At 39.4% G+C, this 26762-nt stretch overlaps 1 protein-coding gene across 6 annotated transcripts in view; it reads left to right on the forward strand.

Annotated features, from left to right (window-relative positions):
• Positions 1 to 26762, forward strand: part of LOC306991045 (globoside alpha-1,3-N-acetylgalactosaminyltransferase 1-like) — a 46338-nt gene that overhangs the window by 9037 nt on the left and 10539 nt on the right. For 2 of the 6 annotated variants that reach the window (XM_079598485.1, XM_079598487.1), the window contains exons 1-3: positions 8473 to 8626; positions 19030 to 19065; positions 19593 to 19619. In XM_079598485.1, coding sequence (XP_079454611.1) covers positions 8565 to 8626; positions 19030 to 19065; positions 19593 to 19619 — 125 coding nt within the window. In that variant the 5' untranslated portion in view covers positions 8473 to 8564. Of the gene's footprint in view, positions 1 to 8472; positions 8627 to 19029; positions 19066 to 19592; positions 19620 to 23620; positions 23693 to 26762 lie in introns of those variants that run through there. The other 4 variants (XM_079598484.1, XM_079598486.1, XM_079598483.1 and 1 more) reach the window with 3 other exon arrangements.

Here is a 26762-nt window from a genome sequence, read left to right on the forward strand (position 1 = left end):
TTCTGTAGTTGAGCAAAGCGAGGAACGGATCAGACTCACTCTCCCCAGGTTTCTTCAGAAGTTGCTTGAGAATATGAACACCTTTCTCAGCCTTGCCATTTGACTGAGCATATTCTGGACTTGAGGTTACATGCTAGAAGTCATATTGCACTGAAAGATCTTGACACTCTTTGCTTCTGAAGCATGGACCATTGTCACTCATGACAGTATGGTGGTATTCCATGTCACTTTGAATGTGTTATCACACATTTTGTGGACATGTTAGAAAGTAAGGCTAATTAAGTATAGTTTGAGTAATAATAAATCACCACTAAATAATTATTACCTTTCAGATGGAGATACATTCCAACTTTCTCCCAGGCTGATGTTGGTAAGTCTGGTATCATCATTGGTTCTTTGATCTTGGTTCTTTGAGATGCAGTACTTTGAACTGTCTTCTTCCAGACGTATTTGGCAAAATCCTTGCGAAGCATCAAGCTTTATGATGTACTTGGCAACTGTCATTTCACTCATTATTTCTTCACTATTTGGTATCTGATAGTGTTCACGCTTTATGTTGTCATTTAGATCTTTTGGATCCATGCACACTCTTAACTCTCCATTTTTTTTTTTCTTTACACACACCATGGAATTCACCCAGTTTGTTGGCTCTTCAACTCTTTTGATTACCCCACGTGTGATCATTTTGGGGGGTTTGGCAGATCAAGGTTTGTTTTTGGTTTGATCCACCATAGTTTAATGGAACTATGGTTATGTTTCTCCAAATGGTGATGGGAAGGGCGGGGGTGGTTTGATGGTAGACTCAAATGGTTTAATTTTCTAAGTTGTACTGTAACTGTTACCAGCTGGAGTGCCCTTGAGAGCCACCAGAGGGAACTCCACCCCGGACTATTGTCATTGTCACAAACATGTGGTTTTCACATTAATTTCCTGCGAAGTCTTGGTTTAGTGTCACACTGCAATTCCGAATGGTTTTCATGTCTTATGGTTTTCGGATTTCTTGCCCTGTTCCCTGGGGCCTGTACCATGAAGCCGGTTTAGGTGGCTAGCCAGCTATGTTTCAGCTTAGTTTCCGCCAACCCTGGGTTTTAGGTACTATGAAAGTAGCTCGGCTTTAATCGGTGTTCGTTGCCATGGTATCTTACGCTGCACGGCTAGCCTGCTCCGGGGCAGGTTAAGTTCTGGATTCGAGATCTCAGACTGAAGTTTGACCAATCAGCTGTGAGCAAAGAAACATATAGGTGACGTAACTAATTCCCAATGTCTGTTGCAATGGCTTTACATTTTCTTCCAAATCCTGTGGACATCTCAGCGCAAATTGTTAGACGAGCACATCGTAGAGAAAGAGTTTTTAGCCGGACAAAATCCCCTTGCCTTTCCTGATAGGTATAAAAGATACAGATTTTCTGCGGAAGGAATATCTTATTTTTGCGAACTTCTTGAGCCGCACATAAAGAATTTAACACGTCGAATTCATTACTGTACCGCAAATGGTATTGTGTTGCGTTTTTTTGCAAGTGGTACATACCTGCACGATCGGTGATGCACAGAATCTAGGGGTTTGTCGAACTATTCGCAAGGTGGTCCTCGCTCGGCAGGAGTAGGCCTAATAGTTTCATTTTTAATGTTCCCCGGACATATATCGACCATGTCCATAAAAGAGGGCTTTTATAAAATTGTGGGTAAGATATATATTGATAGGGTGACATCACATGAACAATTATTATGTTTTTTTTCAAAAAGCTAATTTCACAAATGTACTACAGTACATGTTAAGAATTATTTTAAATATTTTTTTATTATTATTCGGTTAATCTTATGAATTCCCTAGAGTGATTGGAGCAATAGCCTGCACAACATGTTGCAATCTCCACTTCTCTGGAACATTAGGCAGGTTATGTTAATAGAAAGTTCTTTCACCCTTAATGTTCAGGTATAGATGATGTGAACATGTGAAATTATTATTTTCTGTGAGATGAATCTTTAAATTAATAGTAACATTAACAGATATAACAATGATCTACTTTCTGTGAGTCTGTGTTGAGTCAGCACTTTGAGGAAAGCAAGTTCAATTTGGTACAGTACAAAATAACCATCATGATGACCCTCAGACAGGGCCACTTGACCACCCAGCTGGTGCAGGTGTAGATGCAATCACCATACAATATTACACTTAATAAAAGCACATTGAAACTGCAGATAGGTCTCAAACTTTTTATTGGTTTTGTGGGATGGGTCTATTTTGCTGCTATGTGAAAAAAACTGAGGAAAACGCGCCAGCGCGTTTTTGGTCCCCAGAGGGTTAAGCAGGAGTAGTCCAGACACCTTCAAGTACGGTGGCGTGGGCATTCTCATTCCCAATGCGCTAAGCAGCGCAGCATCGATTGTAGCTTTTGAAACGGAACGTTCCGGGTTACTTGACTGTAACCCTGTTCCCTGAAAAAGAGGAACGAGATGCTGCGCTGCATTGCCATGCTGATGATGTCCCAGGACTGCTCTTCAGACAAAATATCCTGACGATGCACCTGCGGCTCATCTAATTATAGCCTCGTGTCGAAGGGTGCACGCTGATGACGTCACCATCCGAGGCTATATTACTTCCGGTCGATTCCATCGACGTGTTTACACACAATATTCACAGCAGGTCACGATTAAAGACGTTCCCAATGCGCTAAGCTGCGCAGCATCTCGTTCCACTTTTTTAGGGAACAGGGTTACAGTCAAGTAACCCGGAACGTTTGCCTTATACTTGGAACCCTTAGCTCAAGCGGTCCGACAATCTGAAATTATCTCCCCAATAATTATAAAGAGTACACACCATCATATTTCATTGTTTGCATTTATTAGTGATGTAGTTACTCGAGTGGGTCTCGAGACCGATTTCTGCTTTCTCGGACTCGTCTCGGACTCGTTCCTTCAAAGACTCGGTCTTGACTCGGACTCGACCCTTCAAAGACTCGGTCTTGACTTGGTCTCGGACCACAGTGGGAGGAGAAGGACTCGTAATTTCAGACCGAGTCCTCAAGTTTTTTGTCCAACGCATTTTTTTATGTTCATATAAAAAAACACACAACAATAATAATAACACATAACAAAACACATAACAACAATAGTAATAAAATCCAATGTTGACGGGCATTATTTGAAAATGACATCCCATGGTGCAATGCATACTGCCGTCAGAGTCTGCTGCCGGTCAGTGTCTTCTTCAGTTGCTGCCTGGTGTGAGCGGAGGCAAGATGAGCAATTTTTTATTTGCTCTGCATGTCCTAACTATGATTTAAAAAGTCAGGGTGATGACAGAGCAGCACTGTTGAAGCAGTTTAGAAAAATTGGCAGAAGATGATGCATGTGGTAGGGATTTTTTTAATGATAGTAAAAGCTTAGTCCATATTAAGACATTAAGACTGTTCCTCTAAACAATTCCCAATCTAGCTTAGTCTGTAGGCCTAACTGTTGATTATTAACTGGGGTGATATTAAATCATGAAAAATCACAAAATCTCGACGCGGACTTGCTTCCTCAAAGACTCGGTCTTGACTCAGACTCGACTGTATTTGAAAAACAACGGACTCGGTCTCGACCCTTCAAAGACTCGGTCTCGACTCGGACTCGGCATAGGCGGTCTCGTCCCCATCACTAGCATTTATGTGTTTGTTATTAGTCTGCAGCTGAAACTTAGGGTGTATTCACACCTGTCTTGTTTGGTTTGATTGAATCGAACTCAAGTTCGTTTCTCCTCTTGGTGCGGATCTTTTGGGCAGGTGTGAATAGAGGTTTGTATTACCGGAATACAGATGTGTATTACCGGAATACATACATATCTGTATTCCGGTAATACACACCTTTATTCACTCCTGCCCAAAAGATCCGCACCAAGAGGAGAAACGAAGGGCGGCAGTGGCTCAGTGGTTCATGTAGGTTGTTTATAAACCGTAAGCTTGGTGGTTTTATCCCTGGATCCACCTGACCAAGTGTCAAGGTGTCCATGAGCAAGACACCTAATAGTATGGAGGTTAAGTGACTTTTGACTTCAAAGTCAGGATGCAAAGGACCCATTTGGTATGGAAGTACCTTAGGGCCATAGAAATACATTTAGACACAAGTCAGATCACATTTTGTACCGACCATACTTGAAAGGCCCATATCCATACCTACAAATTTGGTATCAACGTGTAAATTTTTGGCATCAAGGAGTCCAATAAAATAGGTTCCAAGACTAAAAAACTAATGTTGTCCTTACCAATTGGAAGTGAAGTATGCAATTTTTTTTATAAAAAAACGCATGCCAAAACACAGTCCATTCACAGCTTAATAATAATTTAATAAATAACAACTTAACGTGTTGAATATGTGTATTATGGGTATTAATATGTGCAAAGGAACTGATCAGTGAGACAACAAGTTCATAACTATGTTCACAGTTTATAAGTAGGCAACATGTATGATTTGGATGGGGAAGGTGAAGTAGCCTCTGTGATGCTGGCATATGCAGCCCATGAGATCCATTCTCCGGCTTCAAGGTTCTCTTTCACGAGAATGTTTCTGACTCTCTCTAACCGCTGGTAGCCTTCTTCAATTACAGTATATTGATGAGAGGACAGGAGGCTGGATGAGGATGACTATTGGTATTCAGGGCAGGAACATACAAGACTTCATCGGTTGGCAGTGAAACATTCAGATTCATGGTTGTGTAGTGAGGTGGTCAAGGATTTCACATTCTTCTTCCTCATTTCAGTCGATTTCACTTCCTCGATTCATTCTCAGTCTGTTGGCTGTCTGAAGAGAAGTGCTGTTGAATGCTGTGTGGCAGACCTCATCAGTTCCTTTTTTTGCCCACTTCACCACAGAAGAGACACGGTTTATCGAATGGTTCACATGATGATGTTGAGGGTCTGGGTAAAGCGAGTGTGGTGGACTTGTCACTCATGCGCCGTGTTTTTACTGGGCTCACAGACTCTTCATGCTTTTTTCTTTTTCTTGCTCTCTCAACTTTGTTTATCAATCAAATTTCTGCAGCTTTTGTGCCACACCATAGGATTTTGAATCATCAGCTGAACTACATCCTGACTACCACCACTTATGTCCACTATAAACTAAAGATCCCCTAATGCCTTCAGCTCCTGGAAGTTATCTAAAGCTTCTTTGTAACATGATTGCAATCTTTCAGGATTGTTTCTCAGTTTGAATGATGAAGAGGGATCTAATGTTTTTTTAATCTTTAGGGCGGACTGACATAGGAAGCATAAACTCCAGTCACGGCATTCCATTATGGCTAATCTGAAAAAAGAAATTAAGTTGCTTTAACATCATACGATAGATAATATGAGAATTAACAAGCATTCGCAAAAGTAAAAATCTATCAAATAATGAAGCTAACTAACTAACTAGCAACATGTAGGCTATGTGCTTGCTTCAATAAAAATGATGCTAGCTAATCACTAGCTAGTTATGATGAAGCTAACTAGTTACTAGCGACCTAGTTATAATGAAGCTAACTAGTTACTAGCTAGCTAGTTATTAGTTATCTAACATTAAAAACATTTTTATATTTAATGAGAAAGTCATACGAACCTCAAAGTGTTAACCTGTCACCTCTGACCTTCAACAGCTGTCACAGCTCCTGGTGCAGATGGGATGTGTTGTTGCAGGAACTTATTTGTTATAGGCTACTCCTGACTGGTCGAAATCTCATGCTACTTAGGACAAATGTAATGTTCAGAAGTAGCTGCACTGCTTAAATACAAAATTAAAGTTTTTGAAGGAAAAGATAAGTAAAGTCATTCTGGCTGCGTTTACACTTGGCATTAACATGCGACCTGTATCTGGATGTTGTCCACATACACATTGAAAAGACGAGTGTAAACGCGCTTCTGATCGGAATGTTATCCGATCAGCGTGTCCAGTTTCGGAGGTAGTTGAGGACGCATTGTGATCGGATCTCAGTGTAATGTAAACGCAATCCAGCCATCGTGTCTGCATTCACAGGTGGACGTCATTTAAATCCCCGCCCAGTCTCCCCACGTGGCTGTCAGAAAATAATGGCCAGACGCAGTTTAGACAATAAATAAAATTTATTTGAACCTTACAATAAACGTCAATATTTATAACAGTTTATTTAGACTTACATGACACTGTGTGTGTCATTTTTCATTTTAATTGTGCAACATTATCTGAAGAGGCAATCACCTGTACAATCACAGCTGTGAGTCATGAGATCTTAATGAAGAGCGTGCGCTGCTTTGCCAAAGGAATAATGGGAATAAACTTTTAAAAAATTATGTTTTAAATGTTGAATGTTTTTATTGTTTCAGCATGTTTATTAATCTCCCATTTCTGTTAATATAGTCATTGCATGCTATAAGCTTAAACCCAGATGATCGATGATGTGACTGAACCATGGCTATTTTTGTATGATCAACTCTGGAAGTATTCCTTCATTTAAAAAACATAATTTGATTTAAGGATGGAGATTGCACAGGAAACTAAAGTGAGTGAGTGAAAGCAATTGGGACATTGCTTCATTTTTATAAACTTTTCTTATATTGGTGTCGTGCTACAGACCTAATTTAAAGCCACACCGTGGACTTTGTGACCTAAAGAGTTGACACATACGAGTTATTTAAAATGATTCCTCAGGCCAATATACAGTGTTTGACACTATTAATGCTCCAAGCGGGGCTGCCCTCTTGAAATACCCCCTATGTAAGTTTGGAGAAGACGGACCGTCGTTGGACAGGTCATGTGACCTGGAGAACGTATCGCTTTACGGCCGTCCATTTATTAAGTGGATGTCTTCTAGACTTTTGCGACAGTGCTGCGGCGCTTGTGGCCTCTAGGGGCACTAGACGTGAAAGTTCCGCAAAAGTTCCGCGGTGTGGCTTTAAATATTGTGCAGGAAACAGAAATCCGATCAGTTATCCAGATACAGAGGCTACTTAATATGAACAAATGTAAACGCACGATGTCCTGAATGCCTAATGATCTGATCTGTTTGATCGGATCACGGTGATCGCATGTTAATGCCATGTGTAAACGCAGCCAGATAAACAAATGACCAATTAACAGAGCTCCATCTGTAAACAATTAAGCTCATTGGAAGTACATAATTAGCACCACATCACAAACAGTTACAAATAGTGATAGTTACAACAATCAGTAAAGATCCCCCTCTAGGTTAACAAGATCATCTAAAACACAATCAACACGTCGTCATCAAACAGCATTAAATTGTAATTCTAAACAGTTGCAACAGTCAGGCTCCCTAGCCACTCAAACTCATTGTAAATACATAGTAGAAACAACACGTCATTCAAAACAATTTCAAAATCGCTATAACATTACATTAAATAATGCTTCATCATTCATACCCCTAGGTGATAAAGTTTGAAGGGTGTAAATCCAAAACAATTCACGTCTCTGTAGGAGTAATTCAATGTCACCACCTCTAGGTGGCAAAGCCACTTTTTCAATCCCACAAAACCGTAAAGAGGTAACATCGTGATTCAAAGTTAAAAAATGTGCCGCAACTGGATAATTCATATCTTTTCTTCTGATCGAACTCTTATGTTCACTAATTCTTTGTTTCAATTGACGTGACGTTTTCCCCACATAGCCAATACCACAAGGACAACGAATCAAATAAACCCCATGAGTGGAAACACAAGTAATCACAGATTTAATACTATATTTTTTGCCAGTTCTAGGGTGACAAAAAAATTATGTTTTAAAAGTATTATTACACTGAGCGCAATTCCCACAACGATAGTTGCCCTTCTGTATAGGACTGAGTAAACTCTGAGATTCACGAGGACTAGCATTCTGAAAACGAGCATGTACCAAGCTGTCTTTTAAATTCCTAGCGCGTTTGTATACAATCAAAGGAGGATGTCTAAAAATATCGCTCAACTCCGGATCAGAAGACAACAAATGCCAGTGTTTTTTAAAAATTGATTTTATCATGTAGGACTTAGGTGAATGTGTTGTAATACAAGAAAAATAATACTTTCTTGATTTTTTTGGTCTTCTTTTGTAACAGTTCAGACCGTGTCTTTTTAAAAGCTGTATTAAATGCTTCATCAACCCAATCTAAAGGGTAACCTCTATTCAAACATTTATTTTTCATGATTTTAGATTTCTCAATAAAGTCGGAATGAGAATAACAAATCCTCCTCAATCTGTAGAACTGACTCTTAGGCAGTTTTCATCCAATTTTTTTTTTTTTTTTAAAGGACTACCTAAGAGTCAGTTACCCTTTAGATTACCCTTTAGACCCTATTTTTGAGAGAATAATAATTTTACTATCTTGCAACTTATTCCTACACTCTTTCTCCCAATGTCCTAATTTTCCACAGTAGTTGCATTTACTTTCTCTTTTAGGCCATATATTGTCTTGTTTCGTTGTGTTAAACGTAGCTGCTGCTACTCTCACTTTGGCCTTAACATAAGCATCTCTTTCCCATGTAGCTAACCTGTCTAGGTTACTTCTGAGAGTTCTGTTAGACCAAGTTAGATCTAGGAATGGCAAGGCTCTTCTGTACTCGGCTACAAGGCCATCTGCCCAGATGTGGACTAGGGATCCCTACTTGTCATCTAGCACAATTTCAGGATCATCAACTATTCCACTGTAAGTTACGGCTGACTGTCACTCACAGTTTCTTCTTTCCTTTGCACACATATTTTGGGTCCCATGGTATTCTTCAAATCGCCTTTACTGGCATGTTGTATTTCAGAAGTAACAGCAGACTCAAAACTATTGAATTCAGATTCAGTTCGAATTTGTGACACCAGCTGAGTGACTTCTGCTAATGACATGTTGTGGAGACGCATTTTGCTAAACAATGCTCTTCTAAATTCAGAAAAAAATATGCGTGCTGAGGGTAAGCTCTGGGATAGTCTCTCTATATCTTTAGGTCCTAGCGCTTTGGAAACAGTTTGTACTGGAATACTTTCAGTTCCCTCAATTCCCTGAGATCTTCTCCTAGCGCCACATACTGTACCTTTACTGAATCTACAGGCTCATCAGTTACTCTTTGGATGGCTACATATGTTTCAAACAAAGCTTGTATGTCAGGATAATTGTTATCAGGCTGACTAACTTCTTCCACCTCAGTTTTTTCTGCAGCTTTTTTTTCGGTTTAATTTCTTAGTCAAAGAGGATACTCTAGCATGGAGCTCTTTGTTCTGTTTCTCTAGCTCTGAGTTAAGCTGAGACTGTTGTGTTGCTAATGTTAAACCAAATTCTCTGTGGCAGCAGATGTATGTATGCGGATGACGCTGTGATCTTCATACATGGTAAAGATGCAAAGATAATAGCTACAAATTCTTACAAATGCACTAACCAAAGTTCAAAACTGGTTAAATCATTTGTCTCATTCTTAATACCAAAAAGACTGGTGTGATGTTTACACAAAAAAAAAAAAAACCTGTGAAGCCAAAAACGATAGAATTTGATTGTAAGACGCCCACTGAAAAACTATCAACAAGAAGTAGATCTTCTGTGTTTTTGGGAGGTAAGGTATTGGAGTTGGTAGACCAGTTCAAGTACCTTGGGATTATACTAGATTCAAACCTCAATTTCAAAAAGCACATAAAAAAGGTAACCAAAGTTATAAAATTTAATTTACAAAATTACAAACAAATTTTAGTCTTTCATTACAACAGAGGCTGCCAAATCTCCATTGTATGATTTTTTTCTCACATTGAATATTGCTTCACAGTCTGGTCATTTGCTAGTGTCAATGCATTAAAACCCATTGATCAACTTTATAAAAAAGCAGTTAAGGTTTTTGATAGAAAACCACAGTCGTTTCACCTTTGTTCAATTCTAGAGAAGTATCAATTCCTAAGTTTTGAAAATCTTAAAGTTTTTAAAAGTAGCTGTCTTATCTATAGGTCATTGAATGGAATGGCCCCACCACCCCTAGGGGATTTTATTAAAAAGAGAAATAGTAAAACTAGTACGAGGTCAATTACTCGGGGGGACTGTGAAGTACTTTTTAGAAAGTCTACGTTTGCACAAAATGTCCTCTATTAAAGGCTGCACAACTTGGAACAGTATGCCCACGGAAATTAGAGGTAACCCCACCTTTGTATCATTTAAGAAACAGCTAAAAAGATGGCTGAATAATAATAATAAAATGTGAACCATATAAAAAGGTAGATTTCGATAGGTAGATTTATTTATATTTTTATACAGTAACAAGTAGATTTATTTATTTTTATACTGTAATAAGCATGGGATGTCTATGCACAGGCATTTACGATAGGTACTCTTAATGTTTTGTATAGCTTTATGTTTATTAGTTATGTATGTTGTTTGTGCTTTTTTTGTATGTCTGGGACTACGGATGGAAACTAGCATTGTGCTAAATCCGTCGTATTTACGTCAATTTCGATTGTACGTTCATTAATATGCACTGTCCCATCTAAAAAAAATAAAAAAATAATGCCTTTCACATTGTTCTTGCGAATACTTGCTCCTAGTACCTTTTTACACTACCTATACCGTCCAAGCCTTGGCTGGATGAATCTCATATTTCAGAGTTAGTTCTTTTCTAACTTTCTCAGTTACTATTAGGTTCATTTGTACTCCTAACAGTGATTTGAATTCGCTATCTGACCACAAAGGAGTAGCAAGACCACCTTTTTCAGTTGTGGGGATCAGTCTAGCATTTTTTCTAAACATTTTGTGAGTTTCTTTGTTACCACACAATCAAAAACACTAAAACTTCTCTGATCAACAGAGGGTACACTTGTTAACACAGATCAACTATTGTTAACCTTCCTTGGCTGAGCAAAGGATAACACAAATTACTAGCACTTTACGCTAATCTTCCCTGCCTGAAACAGAGGGTAACCAATATTCTTCTCTGCCGAAACAGAGGGTAACAATATATTAGCATGTGATGCTAATCTTCCCTGAATTTTTTAATAAATTATATTAAAACATTTATTTAATTTAATTTAAAACGCGAATATCAGACTCAGTGTGCAAGGGCCTTTACACATTGCATTTTTCGCATCCATAGCCAGCATTTTGAGAGTTTTCTTGACAATTAAGAGCCTCTGTACAAGCTAACGTCAAAATACAGAAAGGCTCTGTTTGTCCAGCGCTTCCGCCGACCGCGTGTGTGCGTGCGTCCATCCATACCATAGACTGTAAAAAAGATGGACAACGCCCCCTCGCTCTCTTCCATTGGTGAGAACTGAAGCAGCCAGTTTCTCGAGGCTGTGAAACGATTAATCGTGATTAATCGTATCCAAAATAAAAGTTTGTGTTTACATAATAAATGTGTGTGTACTGTGTATAATTATTTTGTATATATAAATACACACACGTGCACGTATATATTTCAGAAAAATGTATTTATATATAATATTTATAAATATAAATTATATATAAATCTATACACAGTAGGCTATACACATATTTCTTAAATATATACAAGCATGTGTGTGTATTTATATATATATATATATATATATATATATATATATATATATATATATATATATATATATATATATAATAATTATACACCGTACACACACATGTATTATGTAAACACAAACTTTTATTTTGGATGCAATTAATCGCGATTAATCGTTTAACAGCCCTACGCTGACATCTTGGGATTTCAGTCTGCGCAGTAGCGATCTCGGGACGAGACCTGCGCAGTAGTGAGCAGGAAGTAAAGCCGTGAAATCAACAGCCCGCCCTCACTCTCGCAGAATGCACTCTCCCTCCACAATGCACAATGTCTGCTCCGTTCCTCCTTTCTGCTCCAATTTTGATGTCTGCTGATTGCAGTACGACAAGAGGCTTGTTCAAATAAAGTAAATACAATCTCCTCAGTCCTCCGAAGATCCCGTTTGAGTTCCTCCGAGAAAGTTTTTTGGTGCTTCAGTGACTACTTCGCTCAGAGAATCAATCACAGCTGTCAATCATGACGTTACACCACCGTTTTTACAGCATCACGTAACTAACTAAAAACTTATTTTAAAAACAGACACTTGACCTTACATCAGCGTGATGCAAATGACAGAAACCACCTTTGGAAAAAAGATATTTGAAGTGTAATTTAATTGTTTATTTGGTCTCACGTCCCGTTGAATAACGGGGAGGCGGGGTTTATGACCTATATTAGGACCAGTCACCCGGGGGGCAATCGAGACGCTTTGGCTTCACTTTTCAGGGCTTGTGCGGCACGCTTGGTCCATACCTTAGACAGACTGCCAGTCTCTGTTCAGGATCGATTGGTTCACGGAAATTGGATGTCTTCTTTTTAATATGTGGCTCCAGTATCGCTAGCAAAGCATTAAACTGAGCCACTGACATTCTGAGGTAAAATGTAAAGGGTTAGTTCACCCAAAAATTCATATTCTGTCAGTAATTACTCACCCTCATGTTGTTCCAACCCCGTAAGACTTTCGTTAATCTTCGGAACACAAATTAAGATATTTTTGATTAAATCTGAGAGCTGGATCACTCCTCCATAGGCTTCTACTTTATGTGCGCAAAAAACACACACAAAAAAACGACTTTTTTCAACTAATAATTTTCTTCTGTGTGTGCCTCTGAGTGAGTTCACGTAGTGTAACAGCGCAGCGCTTCTGTGTTGTACGTCAGCAGGTAGGCTCACTATTGGCCAACGCTGGTCATACATGTACCTGAGAGTGTACGCTGGCGCGGTTGGCTGCCGCTGCTCTCTGGACCCTTTTATATTGTTTTGGTTCTTTTAACTAATGCACTTTGGCCTAATCTCATGCTGTATTAACTAACACTTGACGTTATAGTCTGATTTACCTACATTGCCTTACAATTTGGACTATTCTTTGCTTGTTTGGCTTACCTCCATTAAACACCGGCAACAATGTGGATCAACGGGATGCTTGTATGGTCTGTGCTCTTTTGGATGGCACTGTTTCTCCTCCTTGCGCCAACGAAAGCGATACTCCAGTACACTGCAGCTGAACTTATGCAGATAAGCTATCACTTGTTTGATCCACCATCGGCGCAGCATTGTCTGGATTGTGCTCCTCATGCCTATCGTCATACTCGTCGGAAGTATATCCACCGCGGATCTCGACGAAACTATCACATCGACGACTCCAAAACAATACAATCCATCTGGTCCACTACTCGTCATCCTCCTAATAACTCCACATGAAAAGTTGACCACAATGTCATCGCCAGCCTAGCCGGCTCGGCCAACGCCAAAGTCCAGCACGACAACAACAACGTCAGCTTTGGACTGTTCAACATCCGCTCTCTAACAAACAAGGGTCCTCTTCTTCAGGATCTGCTAAGCGATCGTAAGTTTGATTTTATGTGTCTGACTGAAACATGGCAACAACTTAATGACTGTTGTGGCAAAACAATATTTAACAAACGCAGCATTCCCAGGCAAAAGAGACGTCAATATTCAAATTGTATTTAAAAGAAAATATACATTTATTCTGCAGAATAGTTCCCACTCTAGCCACACAGGCCAGCTGCAGGGTGAGGTGAAACCCCCACCCTTACAGACCAGTTTGCAAAGCAGAGTGAGACCCAGATAGCTGTTTTTCTGGAGTCTTATAATGTTCTCATCAAAAGCATTCTTTAAACACCCACCCCAGGGGGCAGGAACTGAGGACCCCCCATGGTGGCCTCAACCCCTCCCTAGCCTGGGGTCTTCTCAGTGTCCCACATAAAGCTATATCAACGTTACAACATAAAGCTCAAAATACAGAACATATGGCATTCATATATTATCATTGAGAAAACAAAATAAGAAATAAAAGATTAAAAACTGCTACTACATGACTTTTCACAGCTCAACGAATCTACTCCCCCTGGGTTTGTTTACACCTGTAAACCACGTGACTCGGGCAGAGGGGGATACACGTAACACGTATTCACGTAATACATCGTGAGAAGTGGAAAATCTCACCCGTTTCTATGCCTTCTTTCGGTTCATTTGAATCCATCGCTCTTCAACTGAATGGCCCTACTCCAACTATAGTAGCAACGGTTTATCGCCCACCTAAGCCCAATACTGATTTTATGAATGAATTTGCTACTTTTCTTACATTTATTTGTTCACTTTCCCCTAATGTTATATTACTGGGGGATTTTAATGTACACATGGACAATACCACTAATGCATACACAAGATAATTTACATCTTGCCTGGACAGTTTTGGACTAGTGCAATATATTGACTTTGCTACTCACTCTAAAGGACATGTGTTGGACTTGGTTTGCTGTTCTGGTATTACGCCGTATGGTTGTACTGCGGCAGACCTTGCCATTTCGGATCATATGTTAATCTCTTTTAAAGTTAACTTAACACTGTCTAAAATAAAACTGCCACGTGCCATTTCATTTAGAAATATTAAGGGCATTGATCTAAACACTCTCCTTACTGAAATTGATTGCCTACCCAGTATAAACTGCTTAGCTAACCCTGATGAACTGGTTTCACATTATAATGAAGGCCTACAAAATATTTTAAATTCTTTGGCTCCTTTAAAAACCCGCACTGTTTTCTTCACTCATTCTGCCCCATGGTTTACATCAGAACTACGCACACTCAAGGCGAAGGGCCGTCGTCTGGAACGACTTTATAGGAAAACTGGACTTGTTGTGCACCAAGAAATGTACAAAAACCATATTCTCCATTATAAAGATTCTATTTCTACGGCCAAATCCAACTATTATGCAGATATAATCAGCGCAGGGGAAGGTAACTCCAGAACCCTGTTCTCCATGGTCAACAACATATTACGAGCACCAGACTCTACTATGTCTCATCTATTCATCTGCTTATTGTAATTCTTTAATGTCATTTTTTAATTCCAAAGTACAAAAGATTCATCAGCAACTGAATACCCAGACTTCTCACAGTATATCTTTTTCAGCTTCTTTGACAACACCTTCTTGTTCATTTTCAAGTTTTACGCTTCCTTCTGCTGCTGAAGTATTAGGCATTATTAGAAAATCGAAACCAACCACTTGTGCACAAGATCCTCTTCCTACCGTTTTAGTAAAAGCCTGTTTACCCTCTCTGTCTTTTAGAATTACTAATATTATACATTCCTCTCTCATCTCTGGTATTATTCCTTCCTCTTTAAAATCAGCTGCAATAACTCCTATACTAGAGAAACCTGGTGCCGACCCCAAAAATGTCAATAACTTTCGACCAATTTCTAATTTACCCTTCCTTTCCAAAATTCTAGAAAAAACAAACGCACATCAGGTTAATGCACACATGTCTGACAATAAACTTTATGAACAATTTCAATCTGGTTTTCGTTCCTGTAATAGTACAGAAACAGCTCTGTTGAAAATCACCAATGATCTATTAATGGCAGCTGATTCTGGACTACTCACTATACTTATTCTCCTTGATTTAAGTGCAGCTTTTGACACCATTTCTCATAACATCCTCATTGACAGATTAGTCTCTATTGGTTTCACTGATACACCCTTGGAGTGGTTTAAATCATATCTTTCTGGCCGCACTCAGTTTATCCAGCTTAAACATTTCAAATCCGAATTATCCCCTGTCACTTCTGGTGTTCCCCAGGGCTCTGTCCTGGGGCCCCTTCTGTTTATCATCTATTTGCTGCCACTTGGTCATATCTTTCGCAAATATAACATTAGTTTTCATTGCTATGCGGATGACACCCAGCTCTACATGTCCACTAAACCTAACACATCTCTCCCTCCCAGTTCCCTTTCCGATTGCCTAATAGAAATCAACTCCTGGTTTTCTTGCAAATTTTCTGAAATTAAACAGTGACAAAACTGAGGTTCTCCTCATTGGCACTAAAACCACACTGACTAAATCTGACAGTTTTTCTCTTATTATTGATAATTCCACAGTTTCTCCTTCCCCTCAGGTTAAGAGTCTGGGTGTGATCCTAGATAGCACACTTTCTTTTCAAGCTCACATTAATAACGTCACTCGTTCTGCATCACTTACGTAACATCAATCGCCTCAGACCGTCTCTCTCACTCACTAGTACAGCAATTCTCGTTCATACACTGGTCACATCCCGTATTGATTATTGCAATTCACTTCTTGTTGGTCTTCCTTTCAAAACTTTACATAACTTCAAATGGTTCAGATCTCCACTGCCCGAATTATCACCCGAACTCCTTTCATTAACCACATTACTTCTGTGCTTCAGCAGCTGCACTGGCTCCCGGTTAAATACCGTATTGATTTTAAGATTTTACTTCTGACCTTTAAGGCTATCCATAATCTTGCACCTTTGTACCTCACCGACCTACTTCATATTACCGCACGGACCCGGACTCTTAGGTCCTCTTCTTCTATATATCTTACGGTACCTTCTGCCCGTTTGACCACCATGGGGTTTAGAGCCTTCAGTCGCTCAGCCCCTCGTCTCTGGAACTCTCTTCCACCAGATATCCGTAATATTGACTCACTCTCTATTTTTAAATCCTGCCTGAAAACTCATCTCTTTAAGATGGCATATCACACGTTCAATCCGTTCTTAACTTTGTTTTTAGTTATGTACCCTGATTTTATGTTCTGGAATTATTTTAATTATTACAATTTCTTGGATTTATAAATGTATTGTACTAGTATGTGTTGTGAGGTGACCTTGAGTGTCTAGAAAGGCGCCATAAATAAAATGTATTATTTATGTGTGATGCGTGTGATGTACAACACAAAGCACTGCGCTGTTACACTACGTGAACTCACTCAGAGGCAGTGTTGGGTATAGTTACTTTGGAAAGTAGTTAATTAGGTTACAACGTTACCATCAATTAAAAGTAATCAGTTACGTTACAGCGTTATCTATTCATAAAAGTAACGCGTCAGAGTACTCATGCGTTACCAAAAATTAAAAGCCGTTTGCAGCGCCTCACACATGCTGCAGCTTGATTGACAGACACGGCCCCCTTTAAATGCACCTAGAAGTCGTGACTCCTGGCAATGAATAACGTCAGTCATACGACTAAATTAACACTGCAGGATAACAATAACAGGAAAGACAGTCATCAATAGGCTATTCCACATAGCGTTTTATTTATTAATTATCACAGAATTCACATATTAATCAAAATTCACACCTTCCCAGCCCGGGTAGTAGAGATGCGCGGATGGGCTATTATTTCAATAAAAAAAATCAATAATTATAATGCCAATATTATTTCAGTATAGAAATGCAGACATCCCAAGTCTACCGGAAGGTCCGGGAGTCTCCCGCATATTGATAGCGGCTCACTGATGCCTGCGAATTAGGTAAAATCTCCCGGGAATCTAGAGCGAGCGCGCCCGCGAGACAGAGACTGTGCTCCAAACCGTGTACTGCGTGCACAGCAGAGAGGGAGAGAGAGCAAGAGACCGCGCGCGTGTGCCTTAATGAAGCGCATTTAAACGAGACTCCCGAGGCTGAAAAGCCTCTCCACGGGTTCGCTGGAGGGTGGTGGGGTATTGAAGCGCAGAAACACTGTCTTGATCCTGGGGAGATTTTTTTTATTCTGGATTTTCCTTTCCTTTATATACCAATACATAATTAAAATGTAAGTACTTTGAAAAAGAGAGTATAAAAATTGAGTGACTCTAGTGTATTTAATCTTCAAAATACACAGCTCATTAATTCCTACCGGGACGAAACAAGTGATTGGCTTGCGCGACTGTCACTCTCCGTCGCCATGACTACCGCCGCTATTATTGGCTCTGCCCACGTGCGCGCAGTCGCGCACCGGTTTTTAGGTGGGAGTGAATGGAATTAATGAGCTGTGTTTATTGAAGATTAAATACACTAGAGTCACTCAGTTTTGTATACTCTCTATTTCAGAGTACTTGCATTTTAATTATGTATTGGTATATAAAGACAGTTTAAACAAATTTGAATAAAAGTTTTTTTTAGACAATTCTGACCTACCCTACCTTTAAAATAACGGATTACTTTTTTTAAAAAATTTTGAAGTTACTGATTACTTAACGCACAAAACTAACGCGTTAAGTTACACATTTCACGAAAAAGGTAATTAGAGTACTCTAACGCGTTACTTTATAACGCGTTACCCACAACACTGCTCAGAGGCACACAGAGAAGAAAATGAATAGTTGAAAAAAGTTGTATTCTCGTCGCTTGATAAACTTAAGTTTGAGCCACTGTAGTCACTTGGACTATTTTAACGATGTCTTTTCTAACTTTTCTGGGCAGGTAAGTTTAAATTACAATAGAAGCCTGTGGAGGAGTGATCCAGCTCTCAGATTTAATTTGTGTTCCGAAGATGAACGAAAGTCTTACGGGGAACAACATGAGTGAGAGTAATTACTGACAGAATTTTCATTTTTGGGTGAACTAAAATCGTTCCCTTGATAAAGAGGTGAAACTCTCCGTCCTCTCTGCGCAATCTCAAAATTGGATGGACCCAATATTTCCTCTTTCTGTTTCTCTTTTTAGAGGAGAGAGGGCAACAAAATCGTCCTCACTGCTTGAAGAATCCATTTTGTATTTTTTTGCGCAAAGGTTTAATAAATACGCATCGGACTCAGTGTGCAAGGTTTCTGTGCGTGACAAATTTTTAGGCTTACGAATGCGGAAAAACGCAAACGAAAATTTCGGACTCAGTGTGCAAGGACCTTTACCGCTCTCGAAAGGGAACCTCTCTGTTTACTATCAAAACATCAGTTCCCTGAGAGGCGGGAAAGAGACATTGCGTATCCTAGTATCCTCACTATTTTTCATATTTTATCAATTTTGGTTTGTCCATTAGTTGATAAGAGTTACATTAAAATAAGTAATGATGACACAGCTCCTGAAAATTAACCCCAGTCTTTCTGTTGGTCTACTGGGTATTTATAGGGTCAGATTCAACCCTTATAAACTATACAATAATATATGTTTACTACAGTATAGATCACTGCAAAACCTAATCAAACTACTGTGACAGTATTATGTGTATCTGTGTATTAAATCGGATAATTCAGTTGAGAAAATATAATATGTTTCACTTCATCATTCATGATCTGTTATTGTGTTTCCTCACAGACTTATTTATTTGGTCTACACCTCCACCTCACACAGGTAAGAGTTTTTCAACTGTGTGTGATAACTGCACCCATCAGAACATTGTGAGCAAATGGCTCTAAAACATAACCAGTTATTCTAGAAATGAACGGGATAGCCTACTCTGCTTCACATTGGTTACATTACTCATTAGTCTTAGTTATTTAATTAATTTCTATAAATCCTACACCAAGCAGTTCATACACCATTCATAATATAATAAAACGATCACTGACACGGATCAGTAGCCTGGTTAGCATGTCAGATTTGTTTGTGCTGTATTTATTGAGTGTCAACATATAGCCTACTTAAAATTTAAACCTATGTTTACAAGTACTTTATAATGGCAGTCAATCGTTTTAATCAAAATAAATGTTCTTTTGGGCGTTGCGCTTGCCGTTTTTTTCTTTTCCCAGTAAAAAGTCTGAAAAAACAAAACAAAAATAATGATAATGTAAGAGTAATTCCTTATTCCTGGATTATAGGGTAATGTATTGTGACCATGCAGTATTTCAGCATTATAACCTATATATAATCTGTTTCAGATATAAAGAGCCAATATTCTGCCATAAGTAAGTAGGCTACTACCATTCTTAATACACTCACTGAAACACATGCTCAAATCATACACTTACACATACAAAAGCGCATTCAGAAGCATCCATACATTTATATGCACATGGGGTAACACTTTGCAATACGGGTGCACTGATATACATTAATTCATGCTTAACTAATGCACAGATAATCATGTGTTAATGAACTAAACCATTAATTAATGATTTCTGCATCAGCAACTAATAAATATTCTATATGGTTAATAGATTAAGTAATATATTAATTGTTATTAATTAAAGCTGCAGTCCATAGCTTTTCCTCTTTATCGCCATCTCTGTTTGAAAGCTGCAATTGCAGTTATTCGCGGAATTATCAACTTTACGCGGGTTGTTTTAAAGAAACTTGGAATCCCCTCATAACCTTTCTAAAAAGTTCAACAGTTGACCCTCTGGGGACCAAAAACGCGCTCCCGCGCTTTGCTCGTGTTTTTTTTTAGCAATGCAAAATAAACTTAAAATGCTCTGTTAATTTTGATCTTTCATTTTCGTGTTATACATCAATCGATCCTGTTTTCTGTATACTCACAATAAAAATAATGTGTTTTGCTTTTTGCCAAATAAAGAAAAATTAACATGATACGAGTTCTGCACTCTCTCTGTCAATGAACTCCAATTTGAAACGCGTTCGAAAATGATCTGTAACTCCGCGAAACTGCAGTCAAACAGGCAAACATACCCACGGGCATAAAGCTTGAGATCGCATCTTTTAAATTAAGAAATTTATATAAAAAACAAATATTCTCAGCTTCTGTAATCTGTATGAAGAGAGAGCGATTCCAGTCGAGCTGATTACGAGCTCATTAACTTTAATACGTTCACGCCTACTGGCGGAGCGCGCTATTCACAAGATAATGTGTTACACGTACGATCACACCGGTGTGATCAGTCTTGGCTGGTCCCTGGAGCGTACGATCACACCGGTGTGATTAGAACGGTCAGTGTATCACGTGATCAACTGCTAAATTCAAACGTGCTTTGGCGCGTTGGCTGGCGCTAAGCCAGAGACAGACGCGCTCAGTGCTTGTCATATATCACAACTATTCAGTGTTTTCAACCACATAATGTTTATTTTAGGTTTCAGACATTTAAGAATCACATAAGTACTAAAAAACTTTTTTTTTTGAGTTTGTAAAATACACACTGATGTCTAAGAAAGCGGCAATAATAATCCTTTATATTATAAAAAGACGACACGTTTTATTCATATCAGATACACATTGTGTAAGTAGTTTTACATTTTACCCTATTCTTCTCCCCAGGGCCGGATTAAGAGTTCAGAGGCCCCTGGGCACAATGACTTGTAGGACCCCCCCTATTGTATTTTGTTGTTTTATTAACAGGGAAATTTTTAATTGTCATCATTTAGCCTACTCTCTCAAGCCGTTTCAAACCCGAATAAGTCTCCCTCTTCTGTTAAAAATAAAAGTTATTTGGAAGAATGTGGGTAACCAAACAGTTGATGTACCCCATAGACTTCCATAATAGTTTTTTTCCTACTATGGTCAATGGGGACCAGCAACCGCCCGGTTAGCCACACTCCTCAAAATATCTTCTTTTGTGTTCAGCACAATAAATAAATTAATACATGTATGGAACAGCATTAGAGTGAGTGAGTAAATAATGACATAATTTTTATTTTTGGGTAACTGTCCCTTTAAGGACAAGCGGCAGCATGTTTACTATTAGGGCTACTGTCACTTTAAGATCTGCCCGCGACGAGTCTAATATACACGCATTTGACAAGCAGATTTTTTTTCTTCTTTTTTTCTACTGTTCTTTCACTTTAGACATAACCAACTTTGTTTATGTAAACCTTGTGTGTATTTGACAGTATTAGAGCAATAAGACTCGAAAGATAACTTAGTCCAGTAACAGGCGCTGTTAGACAGGCTTTTAGTGCATATGCGCGTCGGCGGGTGTAACGTTATTGCGCTCAGAAAAGCGCCCGTTAGAACAGCGCATCAGCAGCGAATGACATGTTTAACCGGCAAGGCTTTAAAGCACATGCAAATAATTAATTTTTATGAACTACAGTGTCCCGTTCCTCTGCATTTCATGTGAATATACGTCGCGCTGTACAGTATGTTGAGACGGAGGCGCCAGAACTGCAAACTGATAGAATGCACGATCCTACGATATTTCTTCAAAAGCAGATCGTGGAGACATTTTAATCATAATATTTGACATAATATTTGACGGTGCCCAGGGCCCCTTAGATGTCCTGGGCCCCTGGGCAATTGCCCATTTGCCCTAATGGTTAATCCGGCCCTGCTTCTCCCAGTTCACCAGCCACTTACTTTCATGTATTTCGGGAGAAGTGGAGGAATTGACGTGTTAAATCCAACAGATCCGATTCTCTGAACTGTGGCACAAACTAACATGGCGCCGCCCATCGCGCATACAGCTAAACTAACGCGATCGTTATAAAGGTGTTTATACAACAAAACACATCCACATGCACATATTTGACAATCGGAATATCAGTGTTATATACTATAGCTAATAAATGTGTGAATATTTAGAATAAAAAAGGAAAAATTACATAAAAGCAGATCATCATTCATTCAGCGCTGTGTTGTGGTTGCGCTCGCTGTGTCATGACAAGCAGTGACTTGTCACCATGGAAACAATAAAGTGACAGATTTGAAATAACGGTCACCTTGAAAAACTCACGCTGGGGGGTCAATTGACCGTTCGCAAAACCCCGCCCTCGAACGGTTCTCGTCCAATCCTAGCTCAGCAACTGTAACTAAGGAGAAGGACCTCCGTCAAACATTCCGATTTCAGCCAGATAGTGCAACGATGCGCCTATGGCAGTGAGGTCTGCACGGGCTTAAAACTTGCTGTATTTTATGATTGCTTGCAACTATTATAAAAAAATAGGCTAACGTTACATGTACAAACACCGTTTCACTACGGCACTGCGGCCCCTCATCAGTCAGCAAACAAGAGGGAAAAAAGAGAAAAAGCACGGACTTACTAATGACAAAACTTTGATGTGGTTGAACAGGAACACAGTCACAAATTCCTCTGCAACTCAAGCATTAAACTTTAAAACAAAGTTCGCGCAGTTGCACAACTATTTACACAAATATATCCTTCTCAGTAGGCTGAGTTATGAATGAAGAGAACAGCATCGAGAGTTCATGGTTCAGCGCGTCCTCTGATTGCAGTGTTGTGACTGAAATAGCGCGCGCGGGAGCACATGCGCAAAACAGTTTTGTAAAATGATATATGATCAAATAAAAATGATTGATAAATAATTTTACAAAACTGTTTAGTGCATGTGATCCCGTGCGCTATTATGTCTATACTTTCTGTCGTGCCCTGGAGGATATGTCTGATGCATTACTCCAAAACCAATCACTTAATGTATGGAACTCAACCCAGCCATGTGTCTGGTTCTCAATTGTTTGACGGGCGTAGTAACAATAACTAAGGGGCGTGGCTTTTGCGAACGGTCAATTAGAATATTTTAAACTTACGTGTGAAAGGGTTAACCCCTCATTTACACTGCATACCTGTGCGGCGCATTACGGCTCCGACATGGTTTTATTCCGTCCTCCACGCGGTGACAACTCACACCAGGAGCATTTCAGAAGCGAAGCGACTGGATGCGCGAGACCACGTGATTTGCCTGGGTTGTTTTACTTTTATTTTGTATTTCCGGTGCAACTTGGACGCGCGTCCGTCAAAAATAGACTAGGCGCCTATATTTAGTGAAGCGGCGTAAACACAAGCATTGACTAGAATGGGCGCGATCAGCTCCGGTAGCCGTGTCGCAGCCGTAATGCGCCGCACACGTATGCAGTGTAAATGAGGGGTTAAGCCATCTATGCAAAACAGGTAAACGCCCCCAAGCAAATGCATTAAACGCGTCAAGTTTCATCATTCAGTCACCTGCGCGTTGGGAAGATGGCACGATACAATATAATATTCTTCAACTTTTTTAAAAGGAATGTAGCTTCATCACTACCTCCGCCTGCAACTCGGAGTGCGCTTAGCAACACAGTCAGAAATCAGAAAGAGTAAGTAGGCTACATATTTACCCACTATTTTACAGATGTTAGTTCAATTTTGTTTATACTTAGTGTCAATACAATATGAGCCTGTATGACTTTATTATTTATTTTTGGAGATTGGTTGATGATGTTACATATGTTTTGTGTTATCAGCATTGCTAAATGTCCATTAGTAGCCGCGTTTCCATTTACATATTTGCAAAAATGTTTTGCGCTATTATCTAAATATCGATAAAAAACTATTGCGAAATGACGGCGTTTCCATTAACTGATGTTATGTGACTAAACTGTTTTTTGTTCTCTCGCAATAAGTCATTCCAAAAATCACGGCAACGGACGTTTTTTTATATAATATCACAGCCACCGCATTATACATTATTATTATTAATGACTTTTTGCCCCTTTATTAAACATTTAAAATATTCACAAATTAATACGGAAAACATGTCGATTTTAGTTTTCTAAGGCCAAATTAGAACCTGGAATTGATATTTTTCCCGCAGTGCTGAATACGTTTCATACGCATTACATAATCAGAATGTATTAACGATTCAAATTTGTTCGTTTTAAAGTGGACATTTCAAGCTTTAGGCCATGTCTACACGGACACGGGTATTTTTATAACCGGAGTTTTTCCTCTTGCGTTTTTGAAAAAATCTCCGTCTACATGAAAACGCTAAAACACGCTATCAAGCGCCGTCAAGAGCATTCCACACCAGCAGGCGGCGATATAACCCTAACCGTAAAGCCACGTTGGCCAATCAGAAGCCGTCAGCGACGCACAATCTGACGTCAAACACAACGGATAACGGCGCACACTTTGACGTCCAAGGCAAAAACTCCGGTTTTACTGTCTACACGACAACAGTGCAACCGGCGTTTCTGAAAATCCTCACCCTGTCAGGGGTTTTCAAAAATGTTCGGTTTCAGTGACTTGATACTGCGTTTCCGTGTGGACGAACGGGCGAACCGCGTACAAAAAGTCACGGTTATAAAAATACCCGTGTTCGTGTGGACAAGGCCTTAGCTACATAGGCTATATTTTGTTTCAGTTCTCGCGCTCCAGTTCACGGAGATCATGAAAGCGCCTGATTGTTTTATTTTATTTTACAAAAGCACAACGTTTTCTTGTTATTGTGAGTTTACACAAATAAAAGTAGTTGCGAATAATGTATTATTATTTTCTGTATGACCAGAAATGATAAGAGTATTTTAAGTTGTTTCCACTGTTGATAGGAAAATGCAAGTGTTCTCGCCCGCGCATCCGTGCCATGCAGTGCGCGCTCCACACAAACCCTTGGATATGCGTCAAAATCTTGTTTATTTGTGATAATCTTAGCCCTGTATTATTATTTTCTAACCCGTATTATGAATGACATTTGACAAATTGCTTTGTTCCTTTTTTGGATAAAAGCGTCTCTAAATATGTAGCCTAATAAATGTTATAATAATGATGATAATTATTATTATTATTTGCGTACACGGACTCCAAACACACCGCGTCTTCTAAGTCAGGTGACTATAAATGCGCAAAATATTCCTTTTTGCACAGTTGGTCGCAAGATCTGTGTTCTTTGCAAAGGACAGCTTGGTAAAAGGCAGGACACACCTTGGAAATGCCAGGCATGTAATGTTCACTTGTGTCCTCTTCTGACAAAGTTTAAATCAATGTATTGTTTTATGTGAACAATTATGCAGGATGTTTTTCACATAATTTTGAAGCCAGAACTCGAAGCGACAACATCCAATAGTAAAAAGTCTTGGGAACACATATTTAGTATGCGTTTTGTGGTCTTATTTCAGCAACTTTATTTTTATTTTATTTTTATAACCACGCATAAACATTATTCTCTTAAAAATACAAACATGTACAATTTTACATACATGTTGCTCACATATTATGGTAGCCCCGTTTGTGCTATATAGAGTGAATTTACACCTTTGCCATTAACATGTTTATAAATAACTGAAAAAAGCACAAATGTCAGGGAATTTCAAAACATCCCAAGGGCCCCAAAAACACCTTGGTCCCCAGAGGGTTAAAGGCACACCGCGGACTTTGTGACCTAAAGATTTGAAGCATATGAGTTATTTTAAATGATTCCTCAGGCCAATATACATCGCTTGACACTATCAATGCTCCGAGCGGGGCTGCCTCTTGAAATACCGCCTATGTAAGTTTGGAGAAGACAGACCGTCTTTGGCCAGGTCATGTGACCTGGAGAATGCCTGGAGAACGAATCACTTTACGACCGTCACGTGACCACAAGCTCTGATATGCTCAAGGAGCTAACGCTTTTGCTACTATTTTTCCGCCTGCTCGACTCCTGGCCATGGCTGAGGCAAGGAAAAAGTTTAAAACTGCTTCTGAGGAGGCAAAAAAGAGAAAACGCGAGAGGGATCGTGGATGTCTTCTTGACTTTTGCGACAGTGCTGCGGCGCTTGTGGCGCCCTTCTCCACCCCTCTCTTCCAATCATCTCTACCCCCCCCCCCCCCCCCCCAACATATCTGCCCTAACAACACCTAACAGTTACACACTTACAGACATACCAATCCCACACTTATAACTCCTCGCTGTCTGTCTGTCTGTCAGTTTGTCTGTCTGTTTGCCCGTGTGTCTGTCTGACCGTCTGTCTGCGTACCTCCCTGTCTCCATGTTACGGCTTGTCACTCCTTACTATTTCCAGACATATGCTCTATTTATTTTTATGAATAAAAATAAAGTTTACCTCCGAAGAAGTAAGAAGTGGTGGTTGGGCAAAAAAAAAAAAAAAAAAACCTTTATGTGGGTTGTGCCTCGGCATGGCACAGCGAGGATTAATCCAATGTTTTGAGGGAAATATAGGGCTGTCAGTCAACGCGCCGGTGTGGATACTGGCATTCAGAATCACAGGTTCTACTTTTTGGAAGTATGACCAACATAATAATTTTTTTTTTAGGATGACACCCAGATCTAACTCAGCACCAAATCCCCCCAAAATCCTCCCCTCTCCCACATCAACGGCATCATGGCAGCTGCGTCCAACGTAATTACTTTTGGCCTTCTGGACATGAGACCCCTGCAGTGATGGCTCA

Source organism: Phoxinus phoxinus (genome assembly GCF_949152265.1).
Source record: "Phoxinus phoxinus genome assembly, chromosome: 2".
In the NCBI taxonomy this organism is placed as follows: Eukaryota; Metazoa; Chordata; class Actinopteri; order Cypriniformes; family Leuciscidae; genus Phoxinus; species Phoxinus phoxinus.